Source organism: Amblyomma maculatum, chromosome 5, assembly GCF_055883805.1.
Source record: "Amblyomma maculatum isolate TAMU_Amacu chromosome 5, ASM5588380v1, whole genome shotgun sequence".
NCBI classification, from domain to species: domain Eukaryota; kingdom Metazoa; phylum Arthropoda; class Arachnida; order Ixodida; family Ixodidae; genus Amblyomma; species Amblyomma maculatum.
The window spans coordinates 59,692,954-59,713,178 of record NC_139348.1 but is presented as its reverse complement, the minus strand read 5'-3'; the positions used below and the strand labels follow the sequence as shown (position 1 = coordinate 59,713,178).

The window sequence follows — 20,225 nt, the reverse complement described above, 5'->3', positions numbered from 1 at the left end:
TCCTGGATCACTTAATCCAATACAATTGATCACTACATTGGCACAAACCGCACTGGCATCTAGGAAGTACCGCGGCATCATATTTCTGAAGCATAAGTGCGCTGAAAATGGAACTGTTTTTGAAAGACGTAACAACACAATTTAAACGTAGGACCAGTGAAATTGTACTGCTTCACCATTTTGAAACACAATACCAACTTGCCCACTACGCTACGCTCTTACAATGAAACTGCAGCCCGCATAAACAACCGACACCGACAGCCCGTATGAAAAGAAGCAACAAAAATTTTGTCTCGCAAAGAAGGGTCCCAAGGGACCACCAATTTCTTTCTCGTCAAAGTCGTCAATGATCTCTACTAGCTTGCAGCATGTAAGCAAAAACTGCAATGAATTTTTTGTAACTTCTTCCCCTCGTGTCTTCCAGCGAACTGTCACTGCAGATCACGGGCATTCAACACTTGACCCGGTGTCAACGTGGTACCACTGCAAACGTCAATTTGACGGGCAGGCTTTTTACCGCTGGCGAAATCTTGTGAATTCATATTAATATAACTCCCACTTCGCATCAAGCAGTTTCACAAAAGCAGGACGAAGTTGCTCCATGACATTACCGCTAGCTCGCAGTCAGTGTATTCTTGGACGTTTTCTACAAAATAGACCACAAATAGAATTTTTCACCTTCATTTTTAAAAAAAATGTTCGTTAAATCAGGACAGACAGCAAAATTCGTTACATTATTTCAAGTTACTCAATGCATTGGACAATATGTGTGTCTGAGGGGGAATCAAGTATCTTCATTAAATCGAGACTTTCGTTAAATCAGGTTATGCTAAATAGAGTTTTGGCTGTACATAAGGATTTCAGACCTGTATAAAGCCCTAATTTAAAAAAAACTGCACTACGTAAACCAAGTATATTAAGAAAGCCCTTTTCAGCAACACAGGCTTTGAGAAACACAACCGAAAGAGAACAAAGTAAAATCTTGAATCAACCCTTGTTAGTTCGAAAATCTCGGATCACACGAACTAGAAGTGCAGTTCCAGCAAACACCCATTAAACTCTGCTGCATAGGACTTACCCTGATTCGGGCATGGACAGCCTCGCACCAGTTAATTCGAATTGAGGTGCAACCCACAAAACCAGTGATGTCGAAACAGACCTGCCCCAACCTGAATTCCACGGAACTGCAGCGCCCATGCACCCGAAGCATGTGCACTATGATGGGCACAACGACGACTACGAAGTCCAGCACAGTCTAAATATAGCCTAGCAAAATGGTTTTATTTCCACTTCTCTTAAATTCATGCCATCGAGTCTTGTCATTTCAGACACTCTTTTGCGTATCATTGGTCTATTAGTAGTTTTATTTTTGGATGGGGGCACACCTACGCATATTTCTCGCACCAAAGTGCTTCCTGCACTTTTCGAGTACCCTGAACCATCACACATTTCAGGATGCTTCACACCCAATCAGTGCAGTGAAGCATCCTAGAAACACGATGGGGTCGTTTGTGCAGTGGTACCATCCCTGCTGTGTCGCACTGCAAAGAGGGCCATGAAAACACTTTTTTTTTCCAGATAATCCTTCGACATTCCCAAAAATGAGCGCAACACAGAGCACTCGATAAAGCCAAGAAAAACTGTCTTTGTCACTTATTTCCATTTTGAATGTATAGACAACTATATTTCAAGTGTGCAGTAGATAATTTACTGTGATCCAAACAGTTTTCGGCAGTTCTTTTAGGAGCCAATTGTCAGTTTTTCATAGGCCAGGCTTTCTGCGACACCTAAATTTGGATCAAAACTTTTCAGAACTAGTGACAAAATAACGGAAGACACTGTAGTTTACACAAGTGAAAAGCATTCAAATTTACCAGTATTTTGAGATCTACCAGCTTTTAGTTGAAGAGGCAATAAGGACAACTCTGCCCAGTTTTTGTTTGCAACAAAAACCAATGCTGTGGGCCTTTGTGGCTGTGCTGCTACTGTCGGCATAAAGAACCTACTAATTGTAACTCGGAAAGGAGGCGGATCCACCGTGTGGTCCACTCACCCATGCCGGATGCTGACACCTCCACCCGTGCCAGTGACCCAACCCAGCTGGTAGAATTGGCGGCACAGCTCGGGGATCAGGTTGCGAGGGTGCTCCTGGGCAAAGACAAAGGGACACACACTTGTTGTGACTACCAGCCAAAGCTATACACTACGACCCGATGTCAACCTAACTCAAAGCAGGCTAAAATACAAACCACAAAAAGCACTGTTCTCTCAACAAACCAATTGTCAGACTGGTGCCAATGCCTTCACGCTGGCTCTGTTGTATAAATATCCAGCCCCACCATATTTGAAGGACGCTGAGATCACTCGGTGCACGACAGACCGCTGCACAAGGGCAGGTAATGCAGCGGTTACTCCTGGTCAACCTGTGGCCTGAATCAGATCAGGACTGGCACACTTCCAGCCCTGAGCATTAATTAACCAGGGCCAAATGTCTGCTACCTAGCCCGCATTAAAAACATTCATTAATTTCTACATAGTCCTAAGGCACCACCAATGAGTGCTGGCTGCAATGTGGGCATACCTCGCTGTATGCAATGCAGTAAGCTACATGTACAAGGAAGGCAAGCCAGTGCCGACAAAACAATAAGTTTAAAAACCAAATGCTTGTATGGCACTCTGAGCCATATCAGAATCACAAAGATCAACACTTCCAAGCTGTTCTGCCAGCTCCACAAGCAAAGGAAGGAAAGAGACAAAGAATGCTTCTAGTGGGCGTCCCTGCTAAGTGCAACCAAGGTTTCAACATAGACAGTGCATGCCAACCCAGTGAAAGCCACTGAAAGATGTAGAGTGTTGCACGGTCTAGTATACAATATTTTTTCATTTTTCGAACTTCAATAATTAATAAATACAAATTAGCCAACTATATAGTTACTGGTTTCCAAAACAAATTCTCAACAGAGTAATAGCAGGTCACCTTAATGAACAACCTACTCAAGTGTTTGCACCTTTGACACAAAGCATTCTTTGCCAGCCTTAAAAGATGAATCGAATAATAATGATACTTCTTTAATGCACAGTGACATTGCACAGTACACACACACACGTTTCGCCACCGTGAAAGCATAGCTACCTCTCCCAGGATCAAACCTGGATTCCCCGATTAGGTAGTAAGTGCCCAACCACAGAGCCACTGGAGTGGAGCCACCTTTAATTTTTGAACTGACCTTTTGTTCCTGAAGCCAATAATTAGTTACTAATCAGTCTTTCCTAACTAACTTTGGTAAATTATTTTTTAAAAATTACGGCCGATTTGCATGGTCAATCAAATGCGAAGTAGGTGCGTAGCGCTGCTTAGGCGCGGAAGTAAGCACAAGCTGCTTCATGACGCGGCGAGCGGCTAGGAGCCGAGGTCCAGGGAGCACCGCGCGTGCACGTCTGCTGTCCGTGCAGGCTGAGGAGTGACTGATGCGAGGGGAGGGATGCCGAAGTTGAGGACGCGCGAACAACACGCAACTGCTCACTCCGGAGTAATACAAGCTCGTGCAACACTGCCCAGTGACGGCCGCCACGTCCACAACTGGCACGCCCCTCTCTCACTGGGTGAATCTATGCGGCCGCTCCGCCCCTCAGTGTTAGGTCGCGTGATGCGGGCGTCACTAGTCCCCCTTCTTTTCAAGTTCAAGCAGAGATGGATGGACAGAGAGAGTGGCTTGTGCTGCAGTTGTGCGGCCGCTCCACCTTCTCAATGCTGAGCCCCGTGACGCGTGCGTTGCCACCTTCTCTCCATTTCAAGTTCACTAAGAGAGAGAGTGAGCAGCTTTGGACAGACATTAGCGAAATCCGTGATTGCGGCTAGTACTATTACGCACTAAAAAACTTCGGACTAGACCACACGACTAAAGCCAGCTTTTTGCTGGTTTCATTGGGGCTAGGGCACTCCATATCTTCCAAAAGCTTGGTTGCATTTGCCTAAGACACATGGTACATACACAAACACAAAACTTAATAATGCAGCAGCAAATGACTCTTGGAGGCCTCCTGCCAAGGGCAAGATGGTCAACAAAATTTCACACCAAACACTCATCTCTTCCGCATTCTTTAGTAAACCTAGGGTAATAGGTATAATAATATCAAAGTAGCACTATGAATACAATCTTCTCGACATAGCAAGTAATGCCTCGAGATCGGACACAGTCGCCACCTTGCGGTGAACTCTACTGAGTGTGGATGCGTGTTAGCATCGTGTGCCAGCCAGCAGTAATTTACGTGTGCGCTTTTGGCATGTACAAGCGTTTGGTATTTTTTTGGTTCTTTTTTTTTTCGCTCAGAAATTGCATATTCCCACTTCTATTTGGAACACTGTATCTACTGAAGCATGCGAACACAGACTGCTGCATAGAGGATGCAATTTGAACAGGCTTCTCTATGCCATCTATATGCTCGATCGAGTTATGTATTTGTTTTTTTGCTGTTTAACCTCTGTCAGTGCCTCAATGGTAGGACGCTGGACTGCTGAATTTGAGAATGGAGGGTTCAATCACGACCAGGCACTTCTCTGGTGTTGCATTTGACTACACATTAAAATAACCTTAGGTGGTCAACGACACCCGAAGCCCGTCACTACATCATCCGTCATAGCCAACATCGCTTTGGTGCGTTAAGGGGAAATGGGCGTCGAAAAAGCTCATCTTTTTCGTTGAGAAAGCTAATCGAAAAAGCACCTCATATGCTTTCTTTTTTTCTTTTTGCTGTTGAGCTGCTGCATCCAGCCGTAACAGCAGCAGTGAACAAATTTTGCTTTAGAGAAATGCGCGAACGTTTAAGAAACATATTTTCTCCCCCCTGATTGTTACACTAAATATTACATAGCATATCTAGGTCAATGCGCTTCCCTGGTAACCCATTCAAATCTTTTTTCATCTACTGTCTCCCAAACAAACTCATTGTTTCTGACAAAAGGAGTAAAATAGTTTCATATGGGCTTAGCTATAGGTGTTTAGTTTGAGAATAAATACATCTTTATAGTAGCATGATAAGATGAGCTCCGTTTCTTCCGGGACAGTTGTCCGGCAACTGTTTTGCAGGTAAGCCTAATACTTTGCTTTGAGTTAGTACTCAATAATTACAGGGATAAAGAAATCTTCGGCTTTCAAAATTCTTTACCAGGATATGACAGCGCCCAAGCACAGTTTTTTACAATGCCTTTGTAGCGACTGGTTCATAGCTTGCACTTTAACGTTATTAAAAATTAAGCGCTGATGGTACTAAATTTTTTCATGTGTGCAAAACTTCTCACACACACAGTGAAATTTATTGGAATTGTAAAAAAATCATTACACTACTAATTTACCATTTATCAACATCACACACATAGAAAATCCCCTATACTTTCCTTGGTTTCAGAAAATCTTTGTCACTGGCACAGTGCTACACTATCAGATTCTCTGACATTGGCTGCAAGAAGCATTCACCTATGAACTCGTCAAGCTCAATCCACTCAGCCCTCTCCACGTGGACAGTCAGCTTTCCTGTGGGGATTTTCTGTACAGTGTCGGCGCAATCTCATTTTTGGAGAATACAATTGTGCCTGGTTGCCTAGCCAGAGTTGATGTGCACTCAGTCTATGGCAACCCGTGCGGGCAATATACAGTCAATGTTACATTTAACCAGCTTAACCCTCGAGTCAAGTATAATATAATGAACCAGGCTGTGTGTCGATTCATTCTAATGTACTGCAGATGAGAGCAAGAACCTTGCATCTGCGAAGACTTGACACTAAACTTGCCTGTCTGACACTCGTATAAGACACGCACACACCATAGTGCAAGCCTTGTTTTCCTAACATCTGCACTTCTTTTCCACAGCATTGGTCAAATCCACGCATCTTTTCTGCCATATTAAAACACTCTAAACAGTAAATAACTGTTTAGTAGGCACATATTCTATGCCAACAAACCCGCCGTAAACAAGGAAACAGACCGATGCCACGTGCATTTCTGCGGACACCACTGGCTAGCAATCCACACTATTGAAGCAATGGTGGCGCCACCTCTAGGTCAATCTCACAGCGAATAGGGGGTATTCACTAACAAGCCACCGTGCACAGTGCATTGTGGGTAAAAGTGGCGCAGCCGACCATTTTTATGCCCACCGAAAGAACAGGGCGATTGTACATATCAAGTGCTGTCATGCGCGGCTCCACAGGCAGTGGCATCCGCAGCTGTGGTTTATTGAGCTGTCGTAGACTAATATTTGTGCACAGTGCAAGCAACGGAAGCTGAAGAGCTGCACGAATGGCCTCAACTTTTTTAAGGTTTAAAAAGTACACATAAACGACTCCGCCCAAACGAAACAACTCACCGAGATGCGACATCACGTATGGCCGGCATGGCTCAACCGTGCAAGTATCACAGAAGATGCGAAATCTACGTCAAAAATGGGCTAAGTTGGAATCTTCCCAATGTTTCCTGGCAGCCAGCTGTTGCCAATATCCATGCATGACTGCTCTTCCTGCACTCGCAAGCCATATTGCAGGTAAAAGAGCAGCGCGGCAATGCGACAACACGCATCACCGTGTCCAGCCATATGCATGCAGTTAGAGTCACTGGAAAATTTTCAGAGTACCGCAAAGGCACCCGCGGGTGCCATTTCCCTTCCAGACCGTCGGGCCCAGCCGGTGTCTAAACGGTGAGTGTCCGCATTCGTAGGCTTTGAACGCGTTCTTAAACTCAGCAAAGCGGGAACGCTCTGGCACGCTTATTCATAACAGTACCAACACTGATTGCGCGGTCGCTGACTTTAATACCGTAGTCAGCAATCGATGGGAAAAATAAGTGCGTGGGTAGATCGGTGAAAACTGCAGGTCCCCTGCTATTGCTAGTCCCCGACCCTTTGAATCGACTTGTTTTCTACGCGCAGTGCTGGGGGGTTACAACATTATAAGATGACCGAGTGTGAAATAGCATGTTAGCAAACGTCGCAGGAACGTGTGTGTATATTGTGAAGTCGTGGAGAATGCCGTCCGTCAGCGCCGCGGGGCCGGACAAGGTAAAATATGGAGCGAGGTGCGGATCGTTATCACGCTCTGAAACGATGAATCGCTTTGTATGAGCAGCATAAAGAGAAGCAGCAGGTTCTCCGAGATAGCGTAAACAAAATAACATACAACGTAGTATCGCCGTCGCTGCGGCAAGAGCGCCAAGCAAGCTTAATTTGTTGAAGCATATTGTTTTGCGCAAACTTTATTTTTTTTTTGCGGCGCCGTCATTAAGCGAAAGAAAACTAAAGCACTGGTCTCGCCCATTTTCAGCGTGAAAAAAAAACAACACATGGCTTACTATATCATCGCTATCACCGCGCGGTTGTGAATATTGTACTTTTCATTGTTTCATGGTGTCGCCTGATGTTTCATCGCCGTACGCCTTGTGCCGCCGATTTGCCAGAACCTCATTAACTGCCGTCAAAAATTGAAATGACATCAATATCGTACATTGATGGTTGACACACATTGTCCAGAAGTTGCCAGCTGCAAGCACACAATAAATATGGTTGGTTGGTTTAGTTTTTAACATCCCGAAGCGACTCAGACTCACTGCAGTGGAGAGCTCCGGAAATTTCCACTACTTGGGTTTTTTTAAGGTGCAACTAGAAATAAATAACTAACAAATATGTGCATAAAGCTTTGTGTGCCCCCGTGGACAAAAGTGGTATATTCTATGCGCTGCGAGAAAACTGCCCGCCAGATTTTTCCGACAGAGAAGCAGTTATTTCTGAGATTTTCATAACGTACCCTCCTTGGTATACTTTTCATCTAGTCTGAGCCATTTTGTGTGGCACATTTTTTTATACTGAAAAAATGCAATCGTTGCGATTGGCGTGGAATATACCACTTTTGTCCACGACTGTACGTTTACATTAACAATAAAAATAGAAAAGGAAGAGGTGCGGGCGGTCATCGATCCGCACACTAACATGCGCCCATACGCATTCATACAGGAGTACAGTGTGTGATTTCGCATAACTGAATATAGATGTATCTGCTGCCAGCTGGCTAGATATTTACCTTACTGTGAGGGTAGCTTTTGCCAAATTGTGCAAGTAAAACTGATGCTGCATGTTCCTGTGCTGGGAGGTAAACACATGTTGCGATCAGGCACACCATGTTCACGTTGAGTATTTCCTACGCTTCTTTTGCGGCTAAACAAAAATAATTTGAAACCAATAAACTAGCGTATCTCGCACAAGTGGGTGTTTCTTGATGGCACGAATTTTCGCCGGTCGATTTTGTGAAGCCAAATTGACCACCAATGCAGATCAGGGTATGTTGCTGGGCGAGTTGGTTATTCATTGTCAGGGAAAGAATGCTAGCAGACGTGTGTGTCCTCCTATTCATTGTCCATCGTCTGCTAGCGTTCTTTCTCTGACAATGCAGATCACTTTTTTTCGCTCAGGCCCAGCGAACACACCTTTCCTAACTCAGGCCTGGTGCCGCACTTAAAAGCACAACATAATCTCACGTGTACACTGCGAGAAACAATCGAAAAAAGAGGATCTGCAGAACACGACACGCATTCTGCGCGCCCGCTTGGAAGGGTTTTGGCGACGCGAGGTCACCTGACGGGCATCAGCCAGTAGGCAAACCGACGGCGCGCGGAAAACGAATGCGGTACTCTGAAATTTTCAAGTGGCTCTACATGCAGTGCACCACCAACACCTCCTCGAGGTTTTTTGTGGCAATCCAAGCCTTCAAAGGCGGGCTCAAAAAACTCTGTATTTGGCGCACCTGCCTCATCCAATCAAAAGTCGGATGTTCGCATCTATGTCAGCTGGGAAGCAATATTTGGCGAGGAAACGTAGGTGGCCAGAGTTGTTTTACGGAAGGTTTGAAAAGCTTTACAAAGTTATTAACACAAAAGCATTACTTCGCTATGTTCACAGATTTCTGTCCGCAGGCAGCATCCGCAAAATCGTGTCTGCAGCAGTTGCTAGTAATTGAGACATGGTAGAGGGTAATGAGTGGTGTCAATTGATAGAAGCTGATGTACTGTATCCGAAATAATAATTGAGTTAACTAATTAGGTAATTAACTAGGGGCAAAAATGAAAATATAAAGGCAAAAATGTCATTAGCGAATGGCTTGGTGCCACATTTCAATGTATCAAATGCTAAATAGCTAATTAATTCAGCCAATTAAGGTGACGTCACGCAACCCAAAGTAGAGCCGAAAAAGGGCATAGGAAGGGAATGGAGTGCAATTTAAAAGTAGCAGACTAAAGTGAATAAACAAGAAGTGAATTAGTGTGACGTAGATGATGTGACGTAACGCAGCCAGAAGTAGAGCCGAAAAAGGGCGTAGGAAGGGAATGGCGCGCAATTTGCAAAATCGTGTCCGCAGCAGCTGTGAGTAATTGAGAAGTCGTAGAGGTTAATGAGTGGTGTCAATTGATAGAGGGTGATGTGATGTTGTGTGCGAAACATAATGAGGCCAATAGGTTAATTAGGTAATTAATTAGCAGCAAAAAAGGAAAAAGTAAAGGCAAAAAGGTTTCATTAGCAAATGGCTTGGCGCCACATGTTAATGTATCAAATACTACAATAGTTAATTAAATCAGTCAATTAGGGTGACGTCAAAGATGTGATGTCACGCAACCCAAGTAGAGCCGTAAAAGGACATAGGAAGAGATTGGCATGCAATTTGAAAGTACCATTTTAAAATGAATAAAGAAGAAGTGAATTAATGTGACGTAGAGGATGTGACTTCACGCAACCGGAAGTAGGGTCGAAAAGGACATATGAAGGGATTAGCGCACAATTTGAAAGTACCAAGGACAAAAATGGGTAAACAAGTGAATTAAGCAACTAGAAGCAACCAGAAGCAACCAACACCGGCACCCATGCTTTCGCGTTACTCCAATGCAGATTCTGCAGTACTTTTAATTTTTTATATATAATAACAAGAAAAACTTAAGTTTAGCCAAAATTGCACTGTATTTGAAGAGCTTTGCAGCAAAAAATAATTTAGAGCCCACAACCCAACGAGAGGTGGTGCCATTGGGGGTCACTGTGACAGCGGCTTCTTTTGCTTTGTTGCCACCAGAGATGATGCAAACATCCGACTTCTTCTGACCGAATGAGGCAAGTACATCAAATAAGTTTGGTATAAAAAATGCTGACAACAAAATGCCATTTCTGTGCTCAATTTCAGCTACAAGAACTCAGCGGTTTAGCTGGGACAAGCATTTTACTAAGCGCATGTATTTGTGCAAGGCACGAATTCGTCTGCTTGTAACGTAGTTGTGTACTTCGAGTATTCTGTAGCCTTTCAGTTGGTTTCTTGTGACGAGGCTCGTCCGCAGCACAAGGAGGTCACGAATGTCACACATATCTATGCGCGGCCACAGGCCTACACTTACCGTGCAGTTGTGCATCGACTGCAGACGGGTCAGTGCCACTTTTTTATTTTTTATTTTGATGTAGCGGTCTGCGTCCACATCGCGCAGCCTACAGATAATTAGAACTGTCATTCCTGTGCATTGTTGCGCTTACGTAGGAACTGGGACACAATCGGAGACGACACAGAGCAGATGTGCGCAACCACCAACTAGCCCAATTTGAAACTCTCCTAATGTTTAGAACTGTCACTCATGATGCCGATTTAGTTTTCATTGCATCAGCGCTGGAATGATGGTAGGGTGACAGAGAAAACGGACGCACACGAGCAACTAACTAAGCCGCCGACCGTACTAGTCAGAACAGGTAGCGAAGATCTGCTGTGTACTGACGTCAGCTTTGACGTCACTTGAATACGCGTTATTTCCTTCTGAATGTGACAACCAGAAAATCAGACTACAACTGCACTACATGCACTCTAATCCACTCAAAAGAAGATCGGTAGTAAACAATATATTTCGCAGTGCTTACATTTGTCCTGCACAACGGAGTCACGCACAGGCCGCGAAATAATTACCCTGGCGGAAAATGCGGGGACATTCGCGGCGACATGCCGCGCGACGCCGTCGCACGACGGGCTGAGGGCCGTCAAAGCAAAGAAGGGTCATCTCCCTTATTCAAGCACATGTAGAGGGCTACAACCACGCGGCCGATCAGAAGTGTAGCCCTCCTTCGATCGTCCCCGCCAGCACGTGATACGTTATCGCGTGGGGCTTGGCCCGATACTACGGTGGCTAGAATGATACGGTGCCGGTGATATGCTTTCACGCATGCAGTACACCATCCTGGAACTAACACTCTGCTGTTTGCAATCGCGAAGACGGAAAATATGCATCGCTGGCAACCGAAGATCTGTGCTCTCCCTCACGACCCTCCATTTCCAACAGTGAACTGGGTGACTAGCTTCGCGTCGTCCGCGAGCGCGAGTATATGAAATGGCGCGGTCTGCGGAGAACAATCGTACCTCGTCATGCACGGTGTTAGGTGCATCGGCCGTCATAGCTGCTGGCTGTCGATGGACGAGTGAGGTCACCGTACACAAGCGATCACAGCAACGCAACCAAAAAACACTACACCGAGGCGAGTCTGCAAGCGCGCCGCGAAAGTCGGCTCGTCAGCTGACGCGCGCGCGCGTACCGATCGCCGCGAGCCGCATCGCCGTAAGCGTTTTCTCTCTCCGACAAATATAACAAAGAACGATAACAGCAAAAAAAAAAGACACTGCTGCGCGGGGGCCGACAGTGCCTCAAACATACGTACAGCTGCTAGCTCATTCGAACCCGAAGGTAGCCGAGGTAGCGAACGCATTGTCCAGCGGAGTAGCTCCAGTAGCTCTTCTCTCGTTAGATTGCCGGTCTTTTCTAACGTGGCAGAACCAAGTAAGAGAAGGTGCGACTCAAGTTACCGGTACGGGATAAAACTTCACTTCGGCCTTGCTTTGGGTTCGCAACCTCACACGCGCCGCGTCGTCTGCTACTACCGGAAATACCTACCCACAAGCGTACCACCTTCCGGAGGAAACGCGGCAAATTTAAATAAAGTTTTGAACCACCGCGCTTCGATCTGTCGATTTACCCGATTTAAAAACGACAGCAAAGAAATAAAGATGCTCTTCCAGCGCGCCATACCTGAACACGTATAAGCAACAAAACGCAAAACGAAATAGTAATAAATAAAATCATCTTTCAGGAAAAAGCGCGTAACTGCTGCACTTCTCACTGGACACCTCAGACACACCGGTAAAGCTAATTAAGGGGAGGGAGGAAGGAGGAAAAGAGAGTGCAGGTACTGTCCCTAGAAATACCATTACCAACTATCAGTTTTCAATCGCATGATGTTGTTCAGTGAAGAGTGAGTACGCACAATGCACGCACACGGACCCATTGTGCATTTCGCGCCTGCATTGAAACGCGGACACCACAGGAAGGAGCTGATCTCGCATCCTCGAAGCCCGCCGTCCAGTGCCCAAACCACTGAGCCACAGCGATATTTGAGAGCTATTAAAACATGGCGACAACGTTCCGACTTCTGTAAAATAATTAAACTGCCTCTTCCAATATTCACACAAGTATGAGCGATTGAGCCAACCTGCCAGGACGTGACGGGTGCTGACGGCTGCAGGACGGCCGCGGCTCGAGCCGCCGCAGCAGCATCGCGCATCTTCTGCTCGTGGCTCTTGGGCTTGGCTTTGCGTTTCGGCATGGGCTTGATGAGCAGCACGGGAAGCTCGGCCACCGGTGCCGCGGTGGTCCCGCCTGCTCCACTCCCTGTCATGGTCATCACGAGGAGCTCAACTCGTCGGCATACACACCTAGTGAGCAATGAAGCAAATGCCCCTCAAAGGAAAACCCCTCAACAAAGGCGTCCAGCCAGTAGATTTCACCTATACCATCATATGATGCTGTGGCCAACTACCTAGCTATATAGCACCAGCAAAATTAACAGATTTAAGACCACTTTTAGTTACAATTAGTCACAAACCTGGTCCTTGTTTATCTGTGCACTTTCCTATAGCGTTTTGCCTTGCGATATCCACCATTGTTTACCCTGTGTTGGCAATCCAGTGAATTTCTGCATTAGCTTCTTGTGTCCACACATTAATGCTTCTTGAAATGACCTTTCACATGATGACACCAGCTATTCATCATTGCTCGCTTTTCCTTGCCTGTGTTGTATCATTGCAATGTCATCAGCAATGTCCGACTCTAAGGTGTGCAGCACACTTTTGTATTATTGTGCATTGACTTTCTGCCTTCACATATGCTGTTTGTTAGCACCATATTATTGCATTTCCTTATACATTATTGCCTTAATTTTTTCCCTTTCAACATACATTTAGGTGGCTGCAGTGTCAGAATGGCAGGTAAATGTTGCTCACTGGAAGATTTCCCTTGGGCACGTGGAATTTGCTGCTTCACCTTCCTGAAGATTGCATTGCATGCCCGAACAATATATGAAGGCACGCGCAACAAGACCAACAAAATGCTGCACTCATCTCGCCCTTCTTCTCCGTTTACCAAGCTTGCTCTCCATCTGAACGTGTTGTCTAGGCTGTTGCACAGGAAGCATATACACCCATAGGACAAGTTCTGGCTCACAAATACAGAGAGTGAGAAAGCACTTTCGATCCCTGCGCCGACACTTCATGCGTGTTGCGTCTGCATTAAATTTGCCCAAAATGAAAACACAGTCCCAACTAGCCCCACTACCTGCCATTCTGCTGTAGTCACATACAATTCCAGAGGAAAGCAGCAGATGAAGGGGGCCCATCAGCCAGTGCCATTCAGCAACTCTCATGAAATCACAGCTAATCTGGTTAAGGTGAGGTGAACGTCCTTTAATCCCTACATTACCCTGCTAGCGGGAAAAAGAGGATTATTCGAGAAGAGAATTACTCAACGTCATTGGCTGAAGGGCCTCTTTTGAGAGGCATCTGCTGTTTGTTTGTTTTTAGCTGTATCCGACTGTATACGAACCTGGTTCCTTTCCTCATTCTTACCTGCCCCAGCCGACACAGTCACAGCTGCCGAGCCGTTGTTCACCTCTGCCCCGGCCGCGGCAGCCTCGGCCAGCGCCTGCTGTCGTAGCTCGCTCATGCGCTCCTCAAACTTGAGTCGCATGTATCGGCGGTCCTTGGCCAGCCGCACGTTGGCCGACCGCTGCACGTGCGCCTGGATCAGGGGCAGGGGGAGCTCAAACAGGGACTGCATGTCCCGCTGCACGCTCTGAGGACCGCGCTCGGCCACATAGCGCACCACGACCTCCTCGGCCAGGGACTCTGAGAGAAGGGCACGGCCATTCTTTAGGAGGATGCCCTTGGAGGGACGGCCCAACTGCTCCTGGAGGTCCACCAGGTCTGCATGCGGTGATGTGCAGTTCTTATGTGCATGCCCAGCAGGTTACATTTCTATTTTCAAGCAGGCTCCTTTACAGTATTTACACCTCAGAAGAGATTCTAGACAGAAATCGCTGCAGCTCAGCTTTTCCGATTTCATTATTAAGTCAAAGCCGTTTAAAATTTCATCAGGCTGGCTGGCGTCTCCTTCGACCAATCTGTTCACCATTTCATCTCCACTGCCTAACTTTTGCAAGACTCGGAAACACTACAGGAGACAGCCATACACAGGAAAGAGCATTCGCGACACAGAAGAAACTGAGAGACGATGGTGACTCAAGGCTGCAATTTGGAGAAATTCATACTTCTGCATGCTCTAACAGCTCGGGGAGACAAGACAATATAGGGAACACATGAAAGAAGCATTGGCTTGCAATGCGCAGTTTATTCAAGAAATGCTACTCGCACGTGCATTTCTTTTCATTGTCAAGAGAAAGATTCACCACGGATGCATTGTCTCGTCATGATGCAAGAGCACAGGAAGATTACAAACCTTTTCCACAAAAATAGCTGATCTCTTTACCACTTACTATAATAGACTAATCCCTTATATAGTAAAATCATCTCTGCTAATGATAATTGCAAGGCTTCTACAATTTTTTTTTTTCCACAAAATGTTACTTCGGATAGAGTCAGTTGAAAGGCAGCACTTTATTTGCATCTTCTTCCTTATGTCACATCCTCCCATGCTGTTAAACCACAGATGATGAATATGCACATATGAAGATGAAATTTGCGCACACACTACCAATTCGTTTATTTATTTAAACACTAGCCCTTGCACAGCCATTTAGAGATAGTTTGAGAAAACTGAAGTAAGTTGGCCTCCACAGAAACATGGCTAGGTTACTGTGTTCTGGTGACAAATAAGCTGCTTTCAGTACACAATTAAAATTGTGAACTAGAGTATACATGACCAAAAAAAATTGAAGTGCAGATGTTGCAAACGTACTGATTATTTCAGCAAGCAAGCTGTGGTAACGTCAAGGCAGCCTTTGTGCACAGATTATTGAGCCTGGTCTGCACAGCCATCTACTTCCTAATGATGACCACAGAATATACATTGGCCTTGATGTCACAACTCCGAATGAAAACCAAGTCACCAAGTTTGAGTCTGAAGAAAAAAAAAAGGGAGTGGTGGGGGGGGGGGGGGGGGCATCTGATTTCTCAATTCAACTTTTTCAGAAGCAGATCTATTCCTTGCTACTGAATAAACATCAATATAGTGAAAGAGCCCTGGAACTGATTTTCACCATGAATAAAAATTGACTGCAGCTTCCCCAGCATCCCTATCACTGTCAACATAGCACACACAACATGCGTGGTATCATCAATGACAAGAAAAGGATGAGAAGTATGCTTTGGCTATTTGACCCCTAAATCACATAACAAGCAGGACCACATGGGAAAAATTTTAAAGCACTTTGCCTTATTTCCCAGATTAATAATAATAATAATAATGATTGGTTTTCAGGAAAGCAAAGGTGCAGTATCTGTCACAATAAGGGTGATAGTGAAAGTGTAAAGAGAGAAAGAGGTGCCATAGTGGAGGGCTATGGAGTAATTTTGACCACTTGGGGATCTTTAACGAGCACTGACATCGCACAGCCCACGGAAACGCCTCTGTTTCGCCTCCATCGAAAAGCAGCCGCCGGTGGCCAGGATTGAACCCAGGTACTCTGGCGCAGTAGTCACGGGCATCTTAACCGCTGCGGTCCCCGATTAGAATTTTTCAAAATTCTGAAGAAAACAGGATGCCTTAGAGACAGTTTTTAGCAAGCTGTTCCACTCGTATATCATACACTGCCTTCGGAAATAAGTTAGCTTGGGTTTAGCTTTAGTTAAACCTTGTAGGTTAAGCTGGCGTAGCATCTCTTTCTGTTCCTCCTCCTCCTCCTTCTCCTCCTTTTTCTTTTTCGGTGCGGTGCGGCTACCGACTGAGCTTACCCAACAGTTTGAAGAGGGGCCCCATCTGCGGTCGCTCTCGTTGGTATGGCAACAACACGCCATATATGCGGCAAGGCGTGGCTACCGGCCGAGTTTACGCAACAGGCAAAAACCTCGCGTAGTATTGCTTACGCAATAAAAAAAAAAGCTGTGCCCAGGCACACATATCCAACAGAGTGAGCTAATTAAAGCCTCTAGTTTATTTTGATACACTGTTTCTACTAAGATTCTGAAATTCAGAATGACCATAGTCACTTATCTGCTGGACCTACATTACTTTCCATTGCAATCTCATTCAACTTATTTGGCTTTGCCCCATTGATGAACAAAGGCACACATACTCCGCTTGTACCAGGTATTAGTGTGAAAGCACCAGTTCACGAGGTCTAACCAGCTTGGTTAAAGCATGGCTTTGTATAATATCTATGCTACTCCTCACCACTTGAGAAAACTATACCACAGTCCTCTTCGCGATTGCACCTCAGAAAGGTGATGACGAGGCAGCAAAAGCATAATTTACAGCTGCCATCTACCAAGATAGACTATGGCAAGCTGAAGTTTTCACACATTACACTATGTTTAATGATGTTAAAGATCTGCAATGGTTCTTTTTTCCTTCTGGTGCAGCCGTGCACTCAGAGTGCAAACAAAGTTTGTTACTGTGAAAAGTGCCAAGATGTGGTGCCAAGCCAGGACTGTAAGGGAGATATGGAGAAATACAAGCACAGCCAGATTTGGTATAGTCGCTTCTTTTTTCAGGATGCTGCTAAGACGAGTGGTGTCATCCGTTTTGGTGTCGTGAAAGAAAAAATTGGCACAAAAAAGGCATGCACACACCCTTGTCCCTCGGTGACACAAAGACGTACAATTTGAGAAATTACATCGGAAATTATTATAGGTCTAGCAGATATGTTGCTGTAACATTTGCAAATTTCATTATTTTTTGGAACACACAAAGTTGAACATAAAAATAAACGAGAGGCACTACATTTTTTGATAACCTTCGTATATGCATTTGAGGTCTCAGATTCATGTCTCTTTTCTTGTTAATGCCTGTTCCACACTTGCTGTGCTATAAAACAGCCGGCACTTGTCTGTCTTGCCAGTATACTTTTTAGATAATATATACCACCTCCATTCTAGTCACAGAACAATTAATATATCAAATACTTAACTCAAGGAATCAGTTCAGCCAGGCCTGCATAAATCTAGTGTCACAACAGTCTATCTGGCACTGTTCACATCAATGCTACAGGCAAAAATGACACTTGTCCACAACAGTTATGAAAATAAAACTTGAAAATCCCCCCCCCCCCCCCCCTCTTTGCACTAAGTCTTTACATCCCTTCAGGATATAGTAATCTAACTCTGCACCTGAACAATTATCTAGCTCAGAAACTCAAAGCTAGAGTACTTTTGTTCTACCCTGTTATCCCGTATGAAAAAATTTATTTGACAGAAAAGCAGCTAACTTGGTCGGTGTTCATAATCGCGGAAGCCAGTCCATTCTCATAATCAGGCAGAAGCAGTACTACTCGCATTTCTGGATTTCACCAGGGTGGCTCAGAAGCTTACTTCAATAAACCTCTTGAAAAAAAAAAAAAAAAAAAGGCTCACCACTAGTGAGTTTCCATCCCACGCCGAGAGAAAGTGGTCAACATAATCAATAAGGCTTCGTGCAAAAGTATAGGCGGTACAGGGAAGAAACACACACAAGTGCTTTCTCTATTACGCTGATTCACCAATTGCATGGACAATCTGTGCCATCTCATTTCTCTTTTAACAAACACCTCCTTAAGGTAGTTTAACAAAACTTGAAGTTGGGCTAGATGGTGCATTGTAACTTGACCGAAGATAAAGCGCACGGGAAGACACACACAAGAGAAGAAAACAGCGCCTGTCCTGTGTTTTCTTCTCTTGTGTCTTCCCATGCTCTTTATCTTCGGTCAAGTTACCTCCTTAAGGCGACGTTGATATTGAGGCCTCTTATTAGGCGCTACCGCAGCATTAGGCGCATAATGTCCACACAAATATGAAAAGTGCAATGATAAAACCAACAACATATCAGTTAAAAAAAAAAAAAAAAAAGAAATGTTCTTGCCAGGGATCGAACCTGGGACCTTCCGCGTGTTAGGCGGATGTGATAACCACTACACCACAAGAACAGTTAATCCATCAAGGTGCGCGTGCCGTAGATCAGTGAAGAAGCTATCTCTGACAATATTCCAATAATTTTACATAGTAGGTTAAAAGTTAACCAAGTTGTTATCTTTTTTTTTTTTTTTTTCCTGTCTTCTGCAAGTAAAAACCTAAAGTACTTCGCTAAACATTGCAAGAACAGGCATTAAAACAAAGCTAAACGAGGCAAAACTTGGCAAAAGGAACACTCTTCGTGCGCACATATCCAAATAAACCACCTTTCATGTTGACTTTCCTTTCCTACTTTTTACTCGCACCGATGCGCTCCGTAGATGCAAAGTAGACATAACCAGGAGCTAGCCAGGAGAATGTTATTGTCCAAGGAAATAAAGCTGTCGTTGTTGTTGTTGTTGTTCTCATCATTCCCGTTTTGAATCGATCTTTTTTTTCTTCTTCCTTAAGCCGCTTGGTTCGCAAGGCGTCCGCAAACATATTTCTGCGTTGTCTGCAGGTGAAACGGGCGCAAGCTGTAGACCTCTAGCATTCGTCGGGATCGTAATTCGATTCCGCTGACGTACGTGCGCGAAGGCATGGCTAAGGTGAAATCTATGCATAAACAGCCACACTCACATTCCGAAATCTACAGTCCGCCACAACTTCTGAGAATTAAAAGATCTCAAAGACACAGCAAGAAGGTTGCAAACGAGCTAACAGCTAGCAGACGCCCGCACTAAGTTACGCCGATACAGGTATTGGGCACTTGCCGGTCACCCGCGACGACACGGGTACCATAAAGCGCTTTGCGCTGTTATAACAAAGCGAAGTCACTGTTCGATATTACAGTGCATACAATGGGAATATACACGACCGAGAAATCTTAATGTAAGCAATCGCAAAACCACAGGCACGACCGCTTTCGAGTCGAAGTAGCAGACAGCGCAGAGACTATTCCCCCATTATGCAGGTATTAGGTTTAACAACGAAGAGGTCGCACTAAAACGCACCCACCTACAAATTCGCGGCCGTGCGTTCTCCAGTACTTGCGAGCCTTCTCGCTTACTGTCAGCAGACTGGCCACTTTTCCGCTCTCGAGTTTCTCTTCCATGAGCAGGAGAATCTCGTCGTAAATGTCCTCGGCAATCGGAGGCTTGCACCGATCGCGGAAGCGCGCTACTTTTGGCGTCACCACTGCATCCATGATTTGCGCCATTTCGCGGAAGTTTCTTTGCTGGTTGCTGGGCCGAAGGGTGTAGCTAGACATTTGCGGCTCTTCAGGTGGGCCTCAAGCAGCCGTAACTTTTTGCGGAGAACATACTGCAAAACACACCGCACAGCAGAGATAGGTTTAAGGACACACGAAGGCAGATAAAGATACACACTTACATACACACTGTATGGATGGATGATCTTACATTTAAAACATGGCGGTAGAGCACCAAGGATTCTAAGGTCATAATGACGTCATGTTTACGTTTGCTTTTGGCGCGAATTTATAAAGGGAAATTTGTCACGGTCCAACCGGCGCACACCTGGTATTTCTTTTTGAATAGTTTGCACTTGAGTGGCGTTGCCTTGAAGTTGACCGTCCAGGGTACCGTGTTTTCTACGAAACACAGCAATATAGTGCCTGTGTTCTCTCCCAGCCGTCTAGCTGACGCAATGGCCGGATTTTCTGATATATTCAGGATATTCAAGATTTCTTGGTCCGAGAGGCCCTGTGGGATTCCGTAGATAATCCCTTTTCCGAATGTATACGGCGTCACAAGGTAGGCTTGGCAGGAGGAAAGGACAC

The 20,225-nt window shown here is 45.2% G+C and overlaps 1 protein-coding gene and 1 non-coding gene across 4 annotated transcripts in view; both read right to left on the bottom strand.

Annotated features, from left to right (window-relative positions):
• Positions 1-19,806, bottom strand: part of LOC146188388 (methylthioribulose-1-phosphate dehydratase) — a 61,007-nt gene extending 41,201 nt beyond the window's left edge. For 2 of the 3 annotated variants that reach the window (XR_014707527.1, XM_084603756.1), the window contains exons 1-4: positions 19,442-19,806; positions 13,952-14,308; positions 12,541-12,719; positions 2,054-2,148 (exon numbers count right to left, since the gene is read on the bottom strand). Coding sequence is in view for 2 of the 3 variants with exons in the window: in XM_084603756.1 (XP_084459882.1) it covers positions 2,054-2,148; positions 12,541-12,719; positions 13,952-14,308; positions 19,442-19,694 (884 nt within the window). In the remaining variant the exon portion in view is untranslated. Of the gene's footprint in view, positions 1-2,053; positions 2,149-12,540; positions 12,764-13,951; positions 14,309-19,441 lie in introns of those variants that run through there. The other variant, XM_084603757.1, reaches the window with a different exon arrangement.
• TRNAV-AAC (transfer RNA valine (anticodon AAC)) lies at positions 18,387-18,459 on the bottom strand. Its single transcript has one exon. It is a non-coding gene; the product is annotated as a tRNA-Val (tRNA).
• Positions 19,807-20,225: the final 419 nt, after the last annotated feature.